This window comes from Ptychodera flava, chromosome 20 (genome assembly GCF_041260155.1).
Source record: "Ptychodera flava strain L36383 chromosome 20, AS_Pfla_20210202, whole genome shotgun sequence".
NCBI classification, from domain to species: Eukaryota; Metazoa; Hemichordata; class Enteropneusta; family Ptychoderidae; genus Ptychodera; species Ptychodera flava.
This window is the reverse complement of record NC_091947.1, coordinates 18888028-18908773: the sequence shown is the minus strand read 5'-3', so window position 1 is coordinate 18908773 and position 20746 is coordinate 18888028. Positions and strand designations below refer to the sequence as shown.

The 20746-nt window shown below is 36.3% G+C and overlaps 1 protein-coding gene across 2 annotated transcripts in view; it reads left to right on the top strand.

Moving 5' to 3' along the window:
• Positions 1-20746, top strand: part of LOC139120222 (uncharacterized) — a 38660-nt gene that overhangs the window by 2072 nt on the left and 15842 nt on the right. Inside the window, exons 2-8 of one of the 2 annotated variants that reach the window (XM_070684428.1) lie at positions 878-992; positions 6383-7265; positions 9375-9469; positions 13497-13776; positions 14320-14462; positions 15206-15311; positions 15730-19527. In XM_070684428.1, the coding sequence (XP_070540529.1) occupies positions 878-992; positions 6383-7265; positions 9375-9469; positions 13497-13776; positions 14320-14462; positions 15206-15311; positions 15730-15914 (1807 nt within the window). In that variant the 3' untranslated portion in view covers positions 15915-19527. Of the gene's footprint in view, positions 1-877; positions 993-6382; positions 7266-9374; positions 9470-13496; positions 13777-14319; positions 14463-15205; positions 15312-15729; positions 19528-20746 lie in introns of those variants that run through there. The other variant, XM_070684429.1, reaches the window with a different exon arrangement.

Below are 20746 nucleotides of genomic sequence, written 5' to 3'. Positions count from 1 at the left end.
ACACAAATACAGTCTGTCTGGATTGCTGTCTCAGTCTTTGGTTGTGTAAATGTGTAATGTGCACTATTGTTGTTTATGATTGTATTCTGGTTTTGACCAGAATATGAGGTGTCAACAATAACTATGCAGGCTACATATGTACAGGCTAGCTGACATGCAACATGCTTTTGGGAGTTGAACAAAAATCGGTGGTTGACATTCAAAACAAAAATAGTGAAAACACCAAAAGTTACAGCAACTAGTGTAGTGCTCCATGTATAATGGATAGCACATGAATTTTTTCCCAACAAGGCAATATATGAGAACAACACCAGTTTGTTTGGACTGTGCAGAACGGTAACTGACTTGGTCTCGTAATGTCTCCATCAAAGCAAATACTGTTTGCCAAACTTAAAAACTACTTTGGGATTAAGGCAATGGTATGACCCAGCCATACATACTGTGCATGTTCAAATTGTGGTAGTGTGATGACAACGATGAGAACACATCATGTATATTTTATTATTTGAAACCTAATATCTATACTTGATGTCTTCTCATATATATGTTGCTTGACTATCCTGCATCAAGCACTGTATCCAGCCATGTATGAAAATATTGGTGTTTGTACTATGCATGTATATATGTCTATGTGTATGTGTTGCTACATGCATATATATATATATATATATATATATATATATATATATATATATATATATATATATATATATATATACATATGTATATATATATATATATATATATATATATATATATATATATATATATATATATATATATATATATATATAAAATTATCATTATTATTATTATTATTATTATTATTATTATAGTGTATGTAGTTAAGTATGTCTTATTGTTTTTCTCTGAACAGTGACTTGAAGCCCGGTGTTATTCAAAATTGTACTGACTTTGCAAACATCTTCAAGGCATTCTTGGGTGCCAATTTCTTGGCAGTTCCATTTGACTTCATGCAGAGTGGTGTTGTGGTAAGTGAAAGCATTGAACTTCTTGTACCATGATTTGATCTTTTTGGGTTAATTATTTCACGGGCTGAAATGAATTATTGTACAACTACAAATTAAATATCTTATGATAATTCTTCTCTGCAGTTAGCCCATTCTAGAGATATCAGCTCATCCAGTAGGAGTGATAATATATTATAAGGTTTCACAAAATACCAGGGTTTATGTCCAAGTACATCGTACAGTGGCAGTATGGTCCAAGACGCCGCGTCGCGTAGCGTCAAGGACAATACCGAAGTGTACGATGTACCAGGACATATAAATCCCTGTATTTTGTGAACAACCTTATTATTATATACCTCCTCAGTTTAATTTTACCACAAAAAGGTTGAAATTAGGGCTGTTGCACACTGCATTGAGTGAGCACAAGCAGACTGGGAACCTTGATTTAAAATGGCTTTTAGGTTCATACCACATAAAATGACATGTTCATTGGTGTGCATCAGATCAATTGCACACTGGAAATGAGTCACACACAACAGGAGGTACAAAATCATAAATGTTGACTTTGTATGAAGGTTGCATCTTACAACCTTCACTGAACGAAGTGTGGAAAACTAATTTTTAACCTTGTAAGAAAATTGTGTCTGCCAACCTTGCATGAAATTTGAACAAAGGTTGGTACCAGTGTATTAATTTTAGTTAATACTTTCCAACCTTGTCCAACCTTGATACAATTTATCAGCTTGGCTTTCAAGATTGTAGCAAGCTTTATACTGCAAAGTTGTACAAACTTGACCCAAGCTGACATAAATCATAAGGGTGTGTTCAGTGTATCAACTTAGTGCATACAAGGTCTGCATAGAACGAAATTTCAACCCATGCAGCGTAGCGCACATGGTATAATTTTTGTAGGTCAGCAGCATAATTTCACTCAAATTCACAGGTTTTGAAATGACCATCATTTATTGCGTGAAGTACTGTTATTGTAGTCTGCGTCAAAGTTATTGGACTTCGCGTCCTCTGGTACCAAAACTTACCGTACGAGGAGACCCTATAGGTTACAGACGCAGGTGTATAATAATAATCTTTACAGCCCTAATGTACAGGGTTTTTGGACCAACAGTTTACGATGAAAGGGCCCTGTACAACATACAACCAAGGTCCCGTAAATGTTTAATATATCCTGTATGGAATGCTAGATATTTACAAAGTTTAAATGATATTCTGTGACTTGTTCTGGAGACAAAAATATGTCCAATATCAAAATTTTATCTCAAATTCTATCAATTTCTTTGGAAAAGCATTGGCCACGCCCATCATTATCAAGATTGGATTCAACCACCTGGCATAAGCTGAAATCTCTGGGCCTTTTGTAAGATGTCATCAACAAGGAGAGGAACCACAGCTAGTACTAAACGCCACATTCCTGTTCTGCTGACACAAAGATCATGGTCAAATTGCAGCCTTTCACGAGAAATCAATCATGACAATCTGCTCAGTGTGCCATTGGTTAAAAACCTACCAGCCACTAAGAACCTTGGATGCTGCCTGATGAACACGAGGTCAATCAATAATAAATCCATTCAAATTTCTGACTTTGTTAGCGAAAATGATCTGGATGTAATCATGTCCACAGAAACTTGGCTACGTGGAAGTGATGTTGACAACTTCAGTATTGGTGAAAAAACTCCCCAGGCTACAAGTTCCTACATATTCCAAGAAAATCTCGTAGAGGAGGAGGTGTTGCCATTCTGTTCAAGGCTAATTTAAATATCACCATTGAGAGAAGGAATCAACAGTATAAGTCTTTTGAATATATGGAAACACATATGAATTATGCGTCAGATAACTGGAAGTTTGTTGTTATCTATCGATCTCCAACCAATCAGAAGACCGGAATGACAACTTCCATGTTTTTGGAGGAATTTTCCAGTTATGTATTCAGCCAATCACTGTCTTCTGAGAAATTGTTGATCACTGGAGATTTCAACATTCACATTGATAATCACCAGAACTCTCATTCCATCCAGTTCAATGAAATACTTGACAGAGCAAATTTGATACAGCATGTTCATGAACCAACTCATCAATCCGGTCACATTCTTGACTTAATAATTACAAGGTCATCTGAAAGTATCACTGGAGATGTCACTGTTCATGACTCCGCTATATCTGACCATTTTGCTGTCATGTTTCAGCTTCCTTTAAGGAAACCTCTTCCAGTGAAGAAAACGATAACATTTCGGAGCTGTAACAATATCAATATTGATGAGTTTTGCCATGATCTACATGTACAAATGTCTTCGATAGCTAAATCACATTCATCATCTGTCCAGCCTCTCTTGGATCAATTTAATGATTGCCTGAAAAACGTCTTAGACCTACATGCACCAGTCAAAAATAAAACAGTGACAATACGACAGAATGCCAGATGGTTTACTCAGGAAATATATTCTTTGAAGCGAGAAAAACGAAAAGCTGAGCGGCGCTGGCAAACACTAAACTGACAGTCCATAACGACATATATAGAAGTTTGTGCAGTCAGGTCAATCAGTTAATCAATACTGCCAAGAAGGACTATTTTGCTGAACTGATAAAGGAGAAGAAAACCAATAAGAAATCTTTGTTTGTGATCATAAATTCATTATTACACAGGAAAAAGGAGTCACCGCTTCCATCACACACCTCATCTCAGGAACTCGCTGATCGTTTTTGTGACTTTTATACAGAGAATATTCATAAAATACGATCCGATTTTCAACCTGACAACTATCAAATCGTCCACCTGAAGAAAACAGGATCATCAATGAAAATCTCACTTCCTTTGCCCCAGTAACTATCAAGGAAGTTAATGACACCATCTTGCAGTCTCCAAACAAGGCCTGCAGTCTTGACCCTGTTCCCACAAATCTCCTAAAAAAGTCTTCATATCATCTCTCCTGTTATAACCAACATAGTGAACTTATCGCTGTCCACGGGCTGCTTTCCAGATCATTCAAAACAGCTGTTATATTTCCCCTCCTGAAGAAGTCGAATCTTGATCATGATATACTAAAAAAACTACAGACCGGTATCAAACCTGCCATTTCTTTCAAAAGTTATCGAGAAGATTGTTTCTAACAGGTTAATTCGTCATCTACATATCAACGAGCTTGGCGAATCAATGCAGTCTGCATACAAAGAAGCACATAGTACTGAAACTGCCCTGGTACGAGTTCAAAATGACATACTGATGGCAATGGATCAACAAAAAAATTGTCATGCTTGTCCTCCTTGATTTATCATCAGCCTTTGACACCATTGACCATGCCCTTCTGCTTTCTCATATGTCTCAAATGGGTATCAATGGTTCTGCTCTGGCCTGGTTTGAATCCTATCTTAGCGATCGTTATCAGAAAGTTTGTATAGGGAACTCGTTTTCGGAACCACAGAAGTTGAAATTTGGTGTACCTCAAGGCTCAGTGTTGGGACCAATTCTGTTCATCATATACATGTCTCCACTTGGAAATATCATCCGACGACACAATATACAGTTCCATCTATTTGCTGACGATACTCAGTTGTATTTAAGTTTCAAAGTAAGAGACACTCACGAGAGCATCTCTCACATGGAGGACACAATTTCTGAAATACACAGATGGATGACTTCTAATTTCCTGAAGCTAAACTCTAATAAGACTGAACTGCTGTTTTTTGGATCACGACCTAAACTTTCCCTTTTCAAATTTCCGAGTATTCAAATTAATGGTTGTACTATTATACCAACTGCAACAGCCAGAAATCTTGGAGTTCAATTTGACCGTCTCATGAATATGGATCGCCACATTACAGAAACCTGTAAAACAGCCTATTTTCACATCAGAAGTATTAGTCATATCAGAAAGTACCTACAGAGGACACTGCTAAATATCTTGTCCACACACTGGTGACATCTCGGATCGATTATGGAAACAGTCTCCTTTACGGCATCAGCCAGACTAATTTGAGTAAACTGCAGCTTGTTCAAAACACTGCAGCCCGTCTTATTACAAAAACCAGGAAATTTGACCACATTACCAGTACTTTAGCCAAGCTGCACTGGTTACCAGTCTGTCAGCGGATTGAATACAAAATTTTACTGCTTACTTTCCGTGCCTTACACGGTAATTCTCCGTCATACATTAGTGACCTGTTAAGCATCTACCAACCCAATCGACATCTCCGATCTGGAAATAAATATCTGTTGGTCGTTCCTAGATGCACTTCTAAAACTTTTGGAGATCGCGCATTTTGCTGTATAGCACCAAGGCTATGGAATTGTCTTCCGCAGCAACTTAAAGAGTCTCCGTCAATTGAGAGTTTTAAAAAAGAACTGAAAACTTATTTATACACTAAGGCTTACAAATCATTCATGTAAAGACTTTGTTGTTTTTGTAAAAGCGCCTATGGGCATTTTTTTTTTTGGATATATGGCGCTATATAAATTTTTCATTTATTATTATTATTAACATAATGATGTCATTTGTTTACCTGTAGAACTCGCAAAGCAACTGTTCATGTACAAACAAAGAATGGGTTGAAAATAGAGTGTAAGATAGACAATTGCATGATGTAAATTTTCTCACATCGTATTGAACAGGCTGTGAGATCTGATCATTAGAAGAAAGTTTGATTGAAAGAAATATTTTGTCTTATCTGGTAAAGTTTGTAACATTTTATGATGGAATCACCATAATACTTGAAGTGACAGGTAGTTGCTTTGCTTGTGTAGCATCACATGATCTAACTCGAGCTGATTATATTCTTTCAATACACTTTCTCATCTTTCAAAAAAGTAGGGATTATCGGTAACTCGAGAAGCTTACGCCAGATTTCAATAACTTTGTGTGTTTACAAATGCAATGTTCATGGATAGCAATATGCATAGAAATAAAAGTACAAAGCAGCATATGCATGATTACCCATAGCTAGACGAAGTGTGCTGGAGCTTGATACAGCAAATTATTGCAAAATAGTACACGAGTACTTTCTCCCATAGCTTGACAAAGGAAGGTGGCTTAATTGTGGTATATGTAGAAACAAATGAAAATGAGCAAAGTAATCACCACAGTTGAGTTACTTCACCTTTTTGACAATTCCTTCAGCTCTTAACTGAGTATCAAGTCCAGATTGTCGGTCAAATCTTAAAGAGCATATATTATATTGACATCTGAACATTTGTCTGACAGCAAAGTAAATCTCTCATTGATTTCTGTATTAGTACATGGCTTATATTGACAAACCGATTACTGAGTGTTTAAACACCTTTTAGGGTGTAGACTGAGAAACATTTTGCAACATCGATTGAATTTTTCTCGATTAAATTGTCAAAAGTTAAGATCCTAGGTTCCTAGAATGTCTCTAATTTTCATGCCCTCTCCTTACGTCTCTAGCTTGGTGTCATAGGTTTGACGATAATCGCAGCACTGACAGACCACTGCTGTCAACTGATAATAAAATGCAAGAAGGAGGCAGTCGGTCGTCTGCATTCAGTCCACCACACGCCCTCTAGTGCTGACCTTGTGGCTGATGGAGACAGTGGCAAAGAAGGTGAACTACTGACAAAGAGTGGAGAGGAGATGCTCGAGCACTATGAAAGAACGTTGACCTATGGTGACCTAGGTAAACTATGCATGGGTAATGTCGGGGTTTTATTGGTGGAGATCGCTCTGTGCATTACTCAACTTGGATTCTGTGTGGCATACCTCATTTTTCTGGGTACCACAATTGCTGATTTCTTCCCAGTCCAGGATGGAGCAGTTACAAATAATGGAACGGGGAAAAATCTCATGGAATGGAAAGTCAGTGGCCCTGTACTTGAACTCAAAAATTATGAAGCATCAGAGGCTTATCAAGACCATTTAGAAAATGGCTTTGAGATGGACTCTGAGCTTGAACTGTATGGTCAAAGTCATTCGGCAACCCAAAATGTTTCCACAGGACTGGCACAGATTGGCATTTATCCAGGACAAACAAGTGATCATGTAATTGAATACAACTTGATTAACCTATCCAATGTCACATCAGAGCCTGTCACAGACAGTGTGGGAAACGCAACTGACATCGTTATGACGACAGATGAAGCGGCCAATTCAACAGGAGAGCAACAGCCAGATTCAACAGCGCCCCCAGTGCCCTTGTTGGTGTTAATCCCATTTCCAATCTTTGTACTGTTTGCATTTGTTCGCAATGTGCGCACCTTTGGGCCAATCAGTGTGCTGGCAAATGTTGCACTGTGTATAGGATTTGCTGCAGTTTTCCTGTTTCTAGTTGTAGGTAAGATCTTTTAGATAAGTTAAATTTAAATTGATGTTTCTAATAATTGTTACTTTTCGTTGTTTACTGTTCCCTACAAAATCACTCGAAGGCACAGGAGTGATATCTTCTGTACAGTTTTCTTCATTTTTTAGGCAATAATGTACCCCCTTCTGACCCATAATGGACGAAAGCAAACTTTGCATGAAATAATGTGCAAGGCGAAACTTGGTACATTATGGAGTGAAAAGTTTGCTTGAGTCCATTATGGGCCGAGAGGGGGTACATTATTGCAATTATTTTGTAGTTTTGGCGATGCCAGTATGTAGAAAACATCTGGGCCACATTACTGGATAATCAGATACATTATCGGTAATAATTTGGGAGGGATGACATCATAAAATTCACTGGTATTAACAAAGTTATAATAACTTTAGAAGCATTCAATGTTTTTGTCCATCAACACCATATTCTTTAGTAGATTTATCAAGCAGATTGTGATATCTTTGAGCTGACATGAAAATCTTTATTTTCCAATTATTCTGAAGACTGATTCTTTACTGACAAAATCTTCACAGAATGTAAATGTAGCGCACCTCTTGCAAAAAATTGCAGCTTTGAAAAATCTGTAGAGATAGAATCACAATGGCACCAATGTCTCTGATAATTTTGCATTCAATTGAGAACAGGCATTTAAGTCCCATTGGTTGTAACTTTTGATTTATTTTCTAGGAATTTTATTCTGTCTGTGAACCGCAGTGTCTTGTTTTACTTGCTAAAATCACACCAAAATGCCAATTGTTCAACTGATCAACACAGACTACATGTCTGCGATGTCCAATGTTGTAGTTGACATATGAATTTTTGGGCCAGAAAGACATTCCAACAAGAATATAGCATAGCATGACATCCTCCCCTCTTTATTTCAATGCACTATCGGCAAAAGAAGAAAATGCATTGGCTCAAACAATGAAGCTACCCTCAAAAGTTGAAGCTGGTTAATTGTCCCTTATTGAAACTACCTTCTATTTGAGCTTTGCCAGCCAAGGGCAAAACATTTGACATTTATTTTTAATGGTGTCTGTCCTAGGTGCTGATATCAAACATGCAGCCATTCACTTGCAAGACTAGGTATATCATCTGTGAACGTCAGACTGGTTTCTATTTTATGATAAATCTTTCTTTCATATGAATTTTGATAACTTCTAAATGTTTGGTAGAAGCAGCTCGCTTGGCGTATTTTTAGGTGGGAACGCATACATTCTGAGTAAAAACATGATTTTGTCACGTATTTGTAACATGAAGAACCCCATCATACATGCAATAATTACTTATACTCAAGCTTTACCTACATTCTCAATAATAATTGTCACCTGTTTTAGAACATAAGATATCTGTCAAGCATAATTTCTTTTTCAATACCATAATTCTATTGTTTTGTAGAAATGAGAGTGGTTAGCAGAGATCACTGTACTGGGGAAATATTTTTGCTGTAGTTTTAAAAAAGGACAAAGTCAATAAGGATTAGTAATATCACCATGCTTCTGCATATATAAAGTTTTGTGCAAACAGGTCCACACTCACCTTTGATAAAATCGTTTTTTTTTTTGCGACATCATGGTGGTTAAAATCATTGAGCAAGGCACAGTAAAGCCACCCACTTTTGGAGGCAAGGTTTGTTTGAAAAGACTCCAAAAGAGTTGAGAGTAGATAGCTTTAAGGTAGTTTGTGCCTCAAAAGTGAAAGACTTAAACTTTCACTTAAAATTTCCTCAAAGAATATTTCAACAATGTTCTTTCAAAATCCAGAATAAAATCAGGGGTCCCCATTCAAATTTTAGTACTACACAAACAAATTACCCAAGATTTACCAACATTTGAAATTCAAAATGGCGGCCATCCCTGTGCTAACTCTATGGGGAAAAATAAAATTTTATATTTTCGGAAAACTAAAACGGTGAAGTTTTCTTACATCAAGGGCTTTAAAATGAAACCCCACAAGTAGTAGATTAGAAAAGAGTTGTGAAATTTTGAGAGTCCGAATATCTGTCCCTGAGGCGCATTCTACTGCCTTAAGCAAGAATTGTTGTCTTTGTTATTAACCCTATCTTGTGTTTTTTGCCTTTTGCAGATTTGGAGATACAGGACAGTATTGTTCTTTTCAATTGGGCCACTTTTCCAGTATTCTGGGGTCATGTGACAGCCGCCTATGAAGGCATAGGACTGGTGAGATTTCCCATCATGCAATAAAATCTCATTTGCCCACAATTTAGTCAATAATTGAACCACTCATTTTATGTATATAAATACCAAAAAAGAGCTTATATGGTGAGTCGGTGATGTCTGTATGTCTGTATGTATGTATGTATGTTGTATGTATGTGCGGATGTATGTCCGTCACACGCAAGGCTCCCAAACTGCCGCACCTACCATCACAGTATTTGGTGTACAGGTACACCAGGGGTTGAGATGTGACGTTGTTCAAATGAACATGTCAGTGTCAAAAATATGCAAATGAAGTAAGAAAAAGGGGAAATCCTGCAAATATGCGGGAGTGGTGGCATTAACTGAAACAGCCCACACATCTGAGTTGGAGATTCTGTAATCTCTAACCTATTTGTATGCAGTGTACCTATTATGTGTAGGAGTGGTGACAGTGACTGAAACAGGCTACTCCACTGACCTTGAGTCGTTTCCTGTCATTGTTTATGAATTGATACATATTGGCGGACCTGCTGAAACCATGAAGGACTGTGTTGAAACATTCCTCTGCCAAGCCTGCATGTTCCTGAAGTTGACCTACAGTACCTATAAAGTTTCAGACCTTATTTACTTTTGTTATTCTTGTTTTTCTGGTTTAAATATTTCTTGATGGACCAATTCAAACCAAATATGAGCACACAGTCCTTGTTTAGGGTGGGGATTAAGCTGAGCAGTTTTGAATGCGATGTCTTCACTTGATGACTAGGTGCCATGATTTCGAATCTGATCAAGAATTCACTGGATTTTCTATCCTGGATGGTATAGTGCTGCTGGTGTATGCGATGTATGATAGGGACTCAAGTATGCATCAGCATGTGCTTCATGAACTCTACAGCATGTGGAAGGTTATATGTAGTGGTCAGAAAAAAATTGCCATAACTTTGCTCAGTTATTGAACCACTCTTTTTAGCTCCCATAGCCATATGTATATATGGCAATGGAAGCTATTCTTATAGGCTAGGGAAATGTCTGTATGTATGTATGTCTGTATGTCTGTACGTCTGTACGTCTGTATGTCTGTATGTCTGTATGTCTGTATGTCTGTCCGTCAACATCAAAAACTCCAAAACCACTGTACATTTCATCTTGATATTTGGTGTGTACATGGATGATGGGCTGTAGATGAGATTTTGTTCAAATGAAGTTGTCATTGCCAAAAATATGCAAATTAAGTGAAAAAATGTAAAAACAGTCAAAATTGAAAAAACTCAATAACCACTGAGCAGATTACATGAAAAATTAGCATGTAAGTACTTTGGGCTGACATGAAATGATTGTGCACATCTTGGGTCAGTATCTTGGACTTGCTATTTTTCATGAATTTTTTTGTAATTTTCTCCCATTTTTGGTCAAAAATCTCCTGCTCTGAAAACCACAAGTCCGATTGATTTGAAACTTGGTATGGAAGTGCATAGGAGTGACCTTTCCCAAATTTGGGCAAATCGTGGTGAAATTTGCATATTTTTAGTTTACACGTCCATAGACTCCCATGTATAAGGCAGATCTCCATAGACTCCCATGTATAAGGCCACGAAAAATAAAAATTTAGTTTCTCATCGTATTCATATTGCAAAAAGGATGCATGACACAATTTTTAGTCCCCATGGATGAAGTCCAGTGAGCTTATAGATTGGGTCATGTCCGTCTGTTCGTCCATCCGTGAGTCCATCCGTTCACGCAGATATCTCGGATATTTTGACAAAATGTCATGTGACATATCTAATTTTGAGCGAGCCAATAGAGCTAGAGGTCTGATTTTTGGTATATAGGGATAACTTAGCAAAACAATTTTTTTGACAAAATGTCACGTGACCTCGGTGACCTTTGACCTCAAATATACATATTTGTTCATAACTCAGTAACCACAAGTGCTACAGCCTTCATGTATGGTATGATGGGACACCTTATGACGCCACATATTGTACCTCATTAATTATGCACATATCTAATTTGAGCGAGCCAATAGAGCTAGAGGTCTGATTTTTGGTATATAGGGATAACTTAGCAAAATAATTTTTTTGACAAAATGTCACGTGACCTCGGTGACCTTTGACCTCAAATATACATATTTGTCCATAACTCAGTAACCACAAGTGCTACAGCCTTCATGTATGGTATGATGGGACACCTTATGACGCCACATATTGTACCTCATTAATTATGCGCATATCTAATTTTGAGCGAGCCAATAGAGCTAGAGGTCTGATTTTTGGTATATAGGGATAACTTAGCAAAACAATTTTTTTGACAAAATGTCATGTGACCTCGGTGACCTTTGACCTCAAATATACATATTTGTCCATAACTCATAACCACAAGTGCTACAGCCTTCATGTATGGTATGATGGACACCTTATGACGCCACATATTGTACCTCATTAATTATGCGCATATCTAATTTTGAGCGAGCCAATAGAGCTAGAGGTCTGATTTTTGGTATATAGGGATAACTTAGCAATACAATTTTTTTGACAAAATGTCACGTGACCTCAGTGACCTTTGACCTCAAATATACTATTTGTCCATAACTCAGTAACCACAAGTGCTACACCCTTCATGTTTGGTATGATTGGACACCTTATGACGCCACATACTGTACCTCAATAATTATGCGCATATCTCATTCTGAGCGAGCCAATAGAGCTGGATGTCTGATTTTTGGTATATAGGATAACTTAGCAATACAATTTTTTGACCAAATGTCATGTGACCTCGATGACCTTTTACCTAAAATATCTGTTTATGTCATATATATAAGTAACCAAGTGCTATATCCTTTGTATTTAGTAGGATGGGAGACCTTATGACAACACACGCTTTACCTCATTAATTATGTACACATCTAATTCTGGGTAAGCGAATAGAGCTAGAGATCTGATTTTTTGGCTTATAGGGATTAATTAGCAATATAATTTTTTTTTTCAAAATGTCATGTGACCTAGATGACCTTTGACCTTGATTATACATATATATGCATATTTCAGTAACCACAAGTTCTATACCCTCCAATTTTGATAGGATATTAGACCTTAAGATGTCACATCTTGTACCTCATTTATAATGCGCATATGTATTTCTTGGCTGGCCAATACTGCTAGAGGTCTGATCTTTTTCCCGATTTAGAACCATAACTTAGACATGCCTCATGTGTTTCAAATTGGGAACAACGACATAGACCTATGTGCCCATAGATCTCAACATATACACTCCAGTGATACTTCTTAATGACCACATTTTCCTGCCCCATCAAGACTAATACTCCTATTACAAGTGGGGACTATGTCATTGTAAATGACTCGTTGAGTTAATGGTTGTATCACAGTATTCGATATATCTAATTCTGTATTTTTTCCATTTTATATTCTGAATAATTACATTAAACATATTTCACTGTCTCCAGTACATTTCATTTAAGTATTTTCACTTCATGCACTTTATCCCTTTCACACATGTTCAAATATCTGACCAGAGAACAAACACTTAATAGTCCAGGATGGGAGCTACAGTGTCATTGACGCTATTTTTAAGGGTGGGGATTTAGCAGAGTGGTTTGGACTGTGATGTCTTTACTGTAGGACTGGGTGCAGTACGATGTGACTTCGAATCTGATTAGAAAATTATTGTCATTTGCATTTTTGTTGTATGGGAATTTCATCCAAAGTTTCCATCCCACAGAAAAAATCTACCATTAAATTGAATCAAAATTCTGAGAAACATTAGGCCCGAATCAATACTACCAGATTAACTTTGAAATAGAGTTTGAATGCAATGTGTTATGTGAGGAATCTAGGATTTCACCCCAAATTTCAAATTTTTGTTTGGTCTGAAAGGGGCCAGTTCCAGTGACTGATATGGCTGTTAGATTTTGGCAAAAGAATCTCTTAACATGATTGTTTGTTCATGAAACTGCCATCAATCCATTGTTATGCAAATGTTAATTAAGGTAGAAGGAAAAGGTTTGAAAGTGGGTACTTTTTTTATTTAAAAATAGGTGATACCAGTTGAATCAAGCATGAAGGGTAACCGTCCAAACTTCTCAGCATTCCTCCATGTAGCAATCCTTCTCCTCTCGCTGATTCTTGGAGCGTTTGGTATCCTTGGCTACATCCACTTTGGTGAGAATGTCGACCAAATTATCACCGAGAATTTACCATCCCAGAATGCAGTAGTACTTGTTGTCAAGGTTCTCTTATGCGTGGGTATCATGTTCACCTACCCAATACAGATGTTTCCAGTCATTGAAATCTTTGAAGGCCTGCTGTTTGCTCCAGGTATAGTGAGAACATAATTAATTTTACCCTCGTTTATTATTGCAAAAAGGACAAGAGCTGATACATTTCAGTTCTTGAAAACAAGGAGATTTTATTGTTCTTCTCACAAAAGTATGATGAAATACAAATTATTAGTCCCGCAAGCAAACCAATTAACGTACGATGTAATGTTAGTGCTATGAATGCAAGCTCAGACAAGAATTGTGTTTCATTGATGACATAGGACAGTACACATACCATAGGCTGATATTGTAATTTTTTTTCCATTGAACAAGAGAATGCATTTGACAAACAGAACAAAAAAGGATGGAAAATACATCAAAGCAAGTGTAACTTGTCTGTCAGGCCAAGATGTAGATTTCTTTCCATCAACTTCCCACAATGCAATGCCAGCATAACCCTTCCACTGTTTTCAACATAGGTTTATTTTCTCACTGATAGGCAGACTTCCTAACCAACAAAAAAATCTTCATTGGGTTTTCTGTGGCAACTGTTTCACTCTAGTAACCAAGAGTAATAAAATACTCCTTTTGACAAATTTAGGGAAAATATGTGGCCCCGAGAAAAGAAAAGCTACAGGGGCTGATGATGAAGCTGCTTCACTGCTTGGGTCAGAGGGGAAAGGTGAAAGGCCAACTGAAGATCCCTTCAAGCACTTTCATGTGGCGGTAGAAATACCTGATTCAGTAAGTGCATGTATTCACATATTGACTTTGAGGAACTTGGCAGTAAGAGGCCCTGCAATAAAAAGTTAAATTTAAAGAAATTAACTGCTTGACATTTAAAATAACAAATTAACAAAACAAAATCAATTCTTGCTATCGAAGCACAATGTTAAACGGCTTTGTCTCAGCATCATCAAGTCCTCTCTCTGTTCCCTTTATATTGGTTGAACTTCTCCAGAGATAAGTAGACTTCTGCCCATTCTAATAAGTTTGCAGTCAAAGTTTGCAAGATACTTTTACTTGACTCCTTGTTTTTTACAAAAATTCTATTTTAACATCTCTGTGTCTGTGATAGGGTCAGAGGTGACATACCATACTGGTATAAATACAGAGGTCTGTCCGATCTTAGATATGTTACCTGTAACCTCTTCACCATCACAAAATGTTAAATATTTCTTTAGGAAGAGTTCTACATTTAATATTGAGTAGCAGTTTCTTCTTTTACTTCTTATTGTTCAGGCTTTGATGAAGTGATGCTGTTGGTGAAGACCTTTTTCTGTGCATTTTTGTTTGTTTGTATTAGTTATTTTGTTTATATTTAAATTAATACTGTCTTTGTTGACAACTGTCACCTGAGAAAAATTTCTTTCTCCGGCAGTGAGTCAATGAATGATAACCAGATAGCTTTTAGAATAGAATGTTTATTTTGAAAAAAGACAAATTTCATTCTCTGTATAATAGTAATCTACTTCTTCATTCTTCAGGTATCAGCATGGAAACGGAACATTTTGAGGACTATTCTGGTAATTTTCACAGTGGGATTTGCTATTTTATTTCTCGATGCGTTTGCCTACATTATAGCGTTTGTTGGTAAGTTTTTCGCAGACAATGAATGTCATAAAATGTGATTAGAATAAGTTGTCTCTTGTACTGAAACCTTCAGTGTTACCAAAATTCAAACCAACCCTTTTGAATGCAACTATTTTTCATAAAAGTATTTATTAAACTCTCATTTGGACTTGCTATCAACTACCTTAAAACAAAGTTGGTAAATCTCTGGAAATTACACTCACTATACCTTTGTCATTTACACAAAAGATCAATATCTTTACAATATTACTTTGGCTTTCTTAATGTCCAGGATTTTAACCCCAGTTGAGTTTTTCTCTCTCTTAAAAAGGAGTAAACTTCACCACTATCAGAGAACAAGCCATGGCAGTGTGGTGTCAAAGGTCAAAGGTTATGAACCATGCAGTTACGCCAGGATCTAATTTTCTCTTTTTTGCAGGTGCCATCGGCAGCTCTCTCTTGGTGTACATTTTACCATGTGTCTTTCACCTGAAATTGAAATTCAACTATCTCAGTCGTCGGATAATCTTCAAAGACATTTTCGTAATTGTGTTTGGCACAGTCAGCGGTTTAGTTAGTTTGATTGTTGTTATCCAGCAGATGGTCATAATGAGACAGGGGTGATCAGAGAACATTTAAACATTAAACTTCAAAAGATATCGGATGGAAATTTAATGTAATAACCCCTAGTCTGACACAGTCAGATCTCTTATGCAAAAGGGTAATTTTATCTATCAAGCTTTATTTTTATAATTGTACAAAAAAAATATTTGTGTGATCATAATATTCTCAAACATGTAACAAGTCCATTACAATGTCATTTAGCACACTTTACAAATATTTATGTGTACTCTGATAGTATGGGCTAATTGGATGCCTACACTAAGGTTAGCTTTAATCCCTTGAGTGCCAAAGTCAATATTTGCTGCCTTTATTAGCTCCACTGTCAGCAACGTGGAGCTTATCAAATAGGTTGATTTTTCCGTCGTCGTAATCTGTTGTCATCGTCCGTCGTCGTCCGTCAACAATTGCCTTCTCCTCTGAAACCACAAGTCCAATTGCTTTGAAATTTTATATACAGTTCACTTGGGGTGACCTCACTTAAGTTTGTTCGAATCGTGGTGAAATTTGCATATTTCTATTTTTGGGGCATTTTTTGCTGTTTTTGGTAAAAAAATCTTCTTCTCTGAAACTGCTCGTCCGATTGCTTTGAAATTTGATTTGCAGTTTACTTACTAGGGTGACTTCAAAAAATGTGTTCCTCAAAAAGTACTGGTCTACTAGCTTTGAAATTTGGTATACAGGTTTCTACAGATAAACTAAGTAATATATATTGTATTTCTGATGAAATCTGTAATTTTGTATTTTTGGGGCAATTTTTGCCATTTTCGGTCAAAAAATGTGTTACTCAAAAAGTATTGGTCTGATAGATTTGAAATTCCACATGCAGGTTCCTACAGATGAACTTAATGTGTTATTTTGAAATTATGATGAAATCTGCAATTTTGTATTTTTGGGGCAAATTTTGCCATTTTGGTCAAAAAATTTGTTTCTCAAAAAATGCAAGTCGATAGCTTTGATAATTGGTATACAGTTTCCAAGGGATTATTGTAATATATGATATATTAAAATTATGGTGAAATCTGCAATTTTTATTTTTGGGGCAATTTTTGCCATTTTTGGTCAGAAAATTTTATACTCAAAAAATTACTTGTCAGATAGCTTTGGTTGACATGTTCTTAGGGATGATCCGGTGTGATATATTCATTTTATGATTAAATCTTCAATTGTGTAGTTTTGTAGCTATTTTAGCCACTTTTTTCTGGCCACTGAAATGAGCTATCAAAGATTTCCACCTCCTAAACCAACATGTGTCAAAAATAGTTATTCTCTACATAAACACAGCGAAGCTATATCGGTCGCTAGGTCACTTGTAAAATATAGCCTAGTCAATTTTTTTCAAATTTTCGCCGACATTTTGATAAAGAATTGTAGCCAATGAAATTTGATGTCCATTTGGGTCCAAACTTATTGATAAAATACAGAAACATTCATTAAAATTGGTAAAATGTTCGTACTTCAACTTTTGATGGGAAAAAATTACAGCACTCAAAGGCTTAAATATCTGCTCCTTTATGGCTGTGTTAAATTTTAAATGTAAACGGAAAATTTTGCACTCTGTATATTTATTTGGAAATTCCCTGATTCATTTACATATATATTTCTTGTAATTGAGTCTAGGACCATTTACTGAGAAGTTTTACTGCGTTATTTTGAATGATAACGAGGTGTTTTACTATTAATGAACACTCTTTTTCAAGTGCATTCTTTGAGGATAAAGAAATTTTAATGGCTCTCTTCAGAACAAAGAATAGTTGCACTGCCAGAGCTAGTGGATTGTATGTGTACAGACATGCTTTATTTTTTCATTTTTTGTCAACCTGAGAGGGTTGTTAATGCTTTATTTATTTTAAGAGCATTGTAATCAGTGCTAAATTTATTATATGTCATTTAAAAAGCGTGAGTGTTTAGTCTATGGTGGGAACAAGCTGTCATTTTACTGTGAATTTCAAAACAGCTTGGAATTACAACATCCCTGAGTGATTAGAAAAACGTTTCTGGCGATAGAAAATAACTCCAACTGCATCCATTGCAAACGTTCTCCTTTGATAGATTTTGCAACAATTTGACCCAATATGACGTCCATTGTTCTCACTCACAGAACACGTTGAGTGTAGGAAACACCAATCGTAATACCGACCAGTACACACTGTACCGAGAAAAATTCCTATCATTAGCTTTCTGTGCAGTTTCATCGACGGGGAATGTGATAAAGACAATATAAGAATTACGGGTGGGTTAATTTTCAGTTGAAGCGCGGCAACACTGACGATGCTGACTGTGGTACAGTGAACGTCGTATTTGGTTAAATTGTTGCAAACTTTGTTGAAGTAGAACGTTTGTAATGAAAGCAAGTGGCGTCATTTTCTATAGCCAGAAACGTTTTTCTTATAAGTAACGTTGTAATTCCAAGCTATTTTGAAATTCACTGTAAATACATGTTTTGTGTAGCTGAAAGCATTGTTTTATTATGTTGTTGTCTCTAAATATAAACAAAATGTGTACCATATAATCTGATGATGAAATTCTCCATTCACAGTGAAATATTTCACAGTAAGTGATGTTACCAACAATTCCTCTTGATCTGTACACACGGAGATCCCTCATTTAACTGAGGCAAATTTCTTCTGTATAGAGAATAGCTAAGTCGATATGTGTAACTTCTGACAGCATTTTTTGATAATCATTGTCTTCTTATTTCGCACTTTGAATAATGAGAAGATCAACCTTTTTCTGCACTGGAGATAGCAATATTGTAATATTGTCAACATATATTTTTGACAGCCATACACACCATTTTCAAGGAAATTATTAGGGAACGAAATGCATCTATGTTGGTAAACAAAGAAAGTTCATGACATTGAAAAGGGACACTTGCATGTCTGACTAGTGGTCTGATGAGACCATCTAAGTTGCTGATAACTTTACCTTGAAAAGTATACAATTTTTGGCACCCATAAACATCAGCTTTGTATCCAATTTACTCTTGATTTTTAAACGTAACCAATATTTTTGGAGCATTATTAACAAATAACCTTGAAATTAGATTCGGAGTTTCAAATTGTTCAGGAATTGATAAAACTGAATTAGCCTTTAGCAAACAATATGTGTGAGTGTGCAAATCAAGGGGAATTGTGGGTACCCTCATTTACTGTGTACTTTCTCAGAATCATGACATTCACTCAAATAAATATATGTTCATATTTGGTAAGTGTGAAATATTCATAACATAGAAATAACTGATAAACAGTAACCATGTGTAATTAAATTAATCAATCTGGTATGTAAATGATAAATGCATTTGTTTGGATAGAGTACCCAGAAGTAAATCATTTATCATATTGATATTTACACAAAAATGTTTACACAAAATCAATATATGCCATTATTTGAGTTTTCTGATACAGCCTGCACATTCCTGTAGCTATAGGCTTCTATAATTTTCCTAAACCACATGCTACGATGGTTGTGATATGACTGCTATAAGGAAGTATCTGGTGTATTGATCCGTGTCGCAATGTAAAAGTAATGTTTATGTTTAGCAACAGAATATTGTCAACGATGGAATGCTCAGCAATAAATATTGTGGTAACTGGAATAGTTTGTGGTTTTTCCCCTGGAAAACTAAAACCTACACACATGCAGATAAATTACAAAGAATTTACTTATTCTAGCCTAATTTTGAAGTCAATTGTACCAAAGTTTTAGCATAACATATTACCTCATTATAGAAATTCGTTCAATATACAAAAGACTGCATGATAAGTACACCACATTCTCAACGGTGCAGCATGAGTAAACCTACATACGAACAATGTAGCCTTTGAAGCTATATCAAACCCAGTGCATTCACTTCTGATATATGACCTGATTATAGAAACAGAAGTGTGCAAAGAAAATGAAAGAATATGCAAATGAGTTCATGATTAATATGCAACGCCCATCATCGATTCAACATAGGTCAACCTGATCAAGTTCAGTTAGCTTTCAAAAATTTTTATTTATAATATTATTTGTCCCAATGAACACCATCTGGGGGAACTTATGGTTTTGGCCATGTCCGTGTGTGTGTCTGTCCATTCACGCAGATATCTCAGAGTTGCCTCAGGAGAGATTTCATTCAAACTTGGTAGAAGGAATACTCCTCATGTCATACATATGGACGTCCATATGTGTTTTGATCTGATCCAATACATGTATGACTGCCTGGTCACAGGTGCTGGGATTCGCCAGTGTAGTACATGCATATCTCTCTATGCTAGTACACTGGCAACTCCAGGCACCTGGCGGCCATTTTTTCCCTGTATTTGACGTCAGTGTATATGTTCACGCAAATTTCTCTACGATGCCAGGAGTGATTTCATTCAAACTTAGTAAATCGATTACTCCGTATATCATACAAGTGCACGTAGATTTGTGTTTTGATCGCGACCAATATAGCCACGTGGCAGCCATTTTGTTTTGTGTATGTGACATCGGTGTGTCACGTTCACAAAACATTTTCAGCGATATGTCGGAAGCAATTTCATTCAAACTTAGTAAATGGATTACTCCCTATGTCATACATATGAATGCCAATTTGTTTTGTGATCCGATTAAATATGGCCATGTGATGGCCGTTTTGTTTCCTCACATTTGGTTTTACCAATGTGAGTTTATCGTATAGGCTGAAGTCGATGGCGTCTGTATGTATGTGTGTATGTATGTATGTATGTATGTATGTATGTATGTATGTATGTACGTACAGTATGTCCGTCAACATCAAAAACACGCAAACCGCTGCACGTTTCAGCTTGGTATTTGGTGTGTGGATGCATCCTGGGCTATAGATGGGA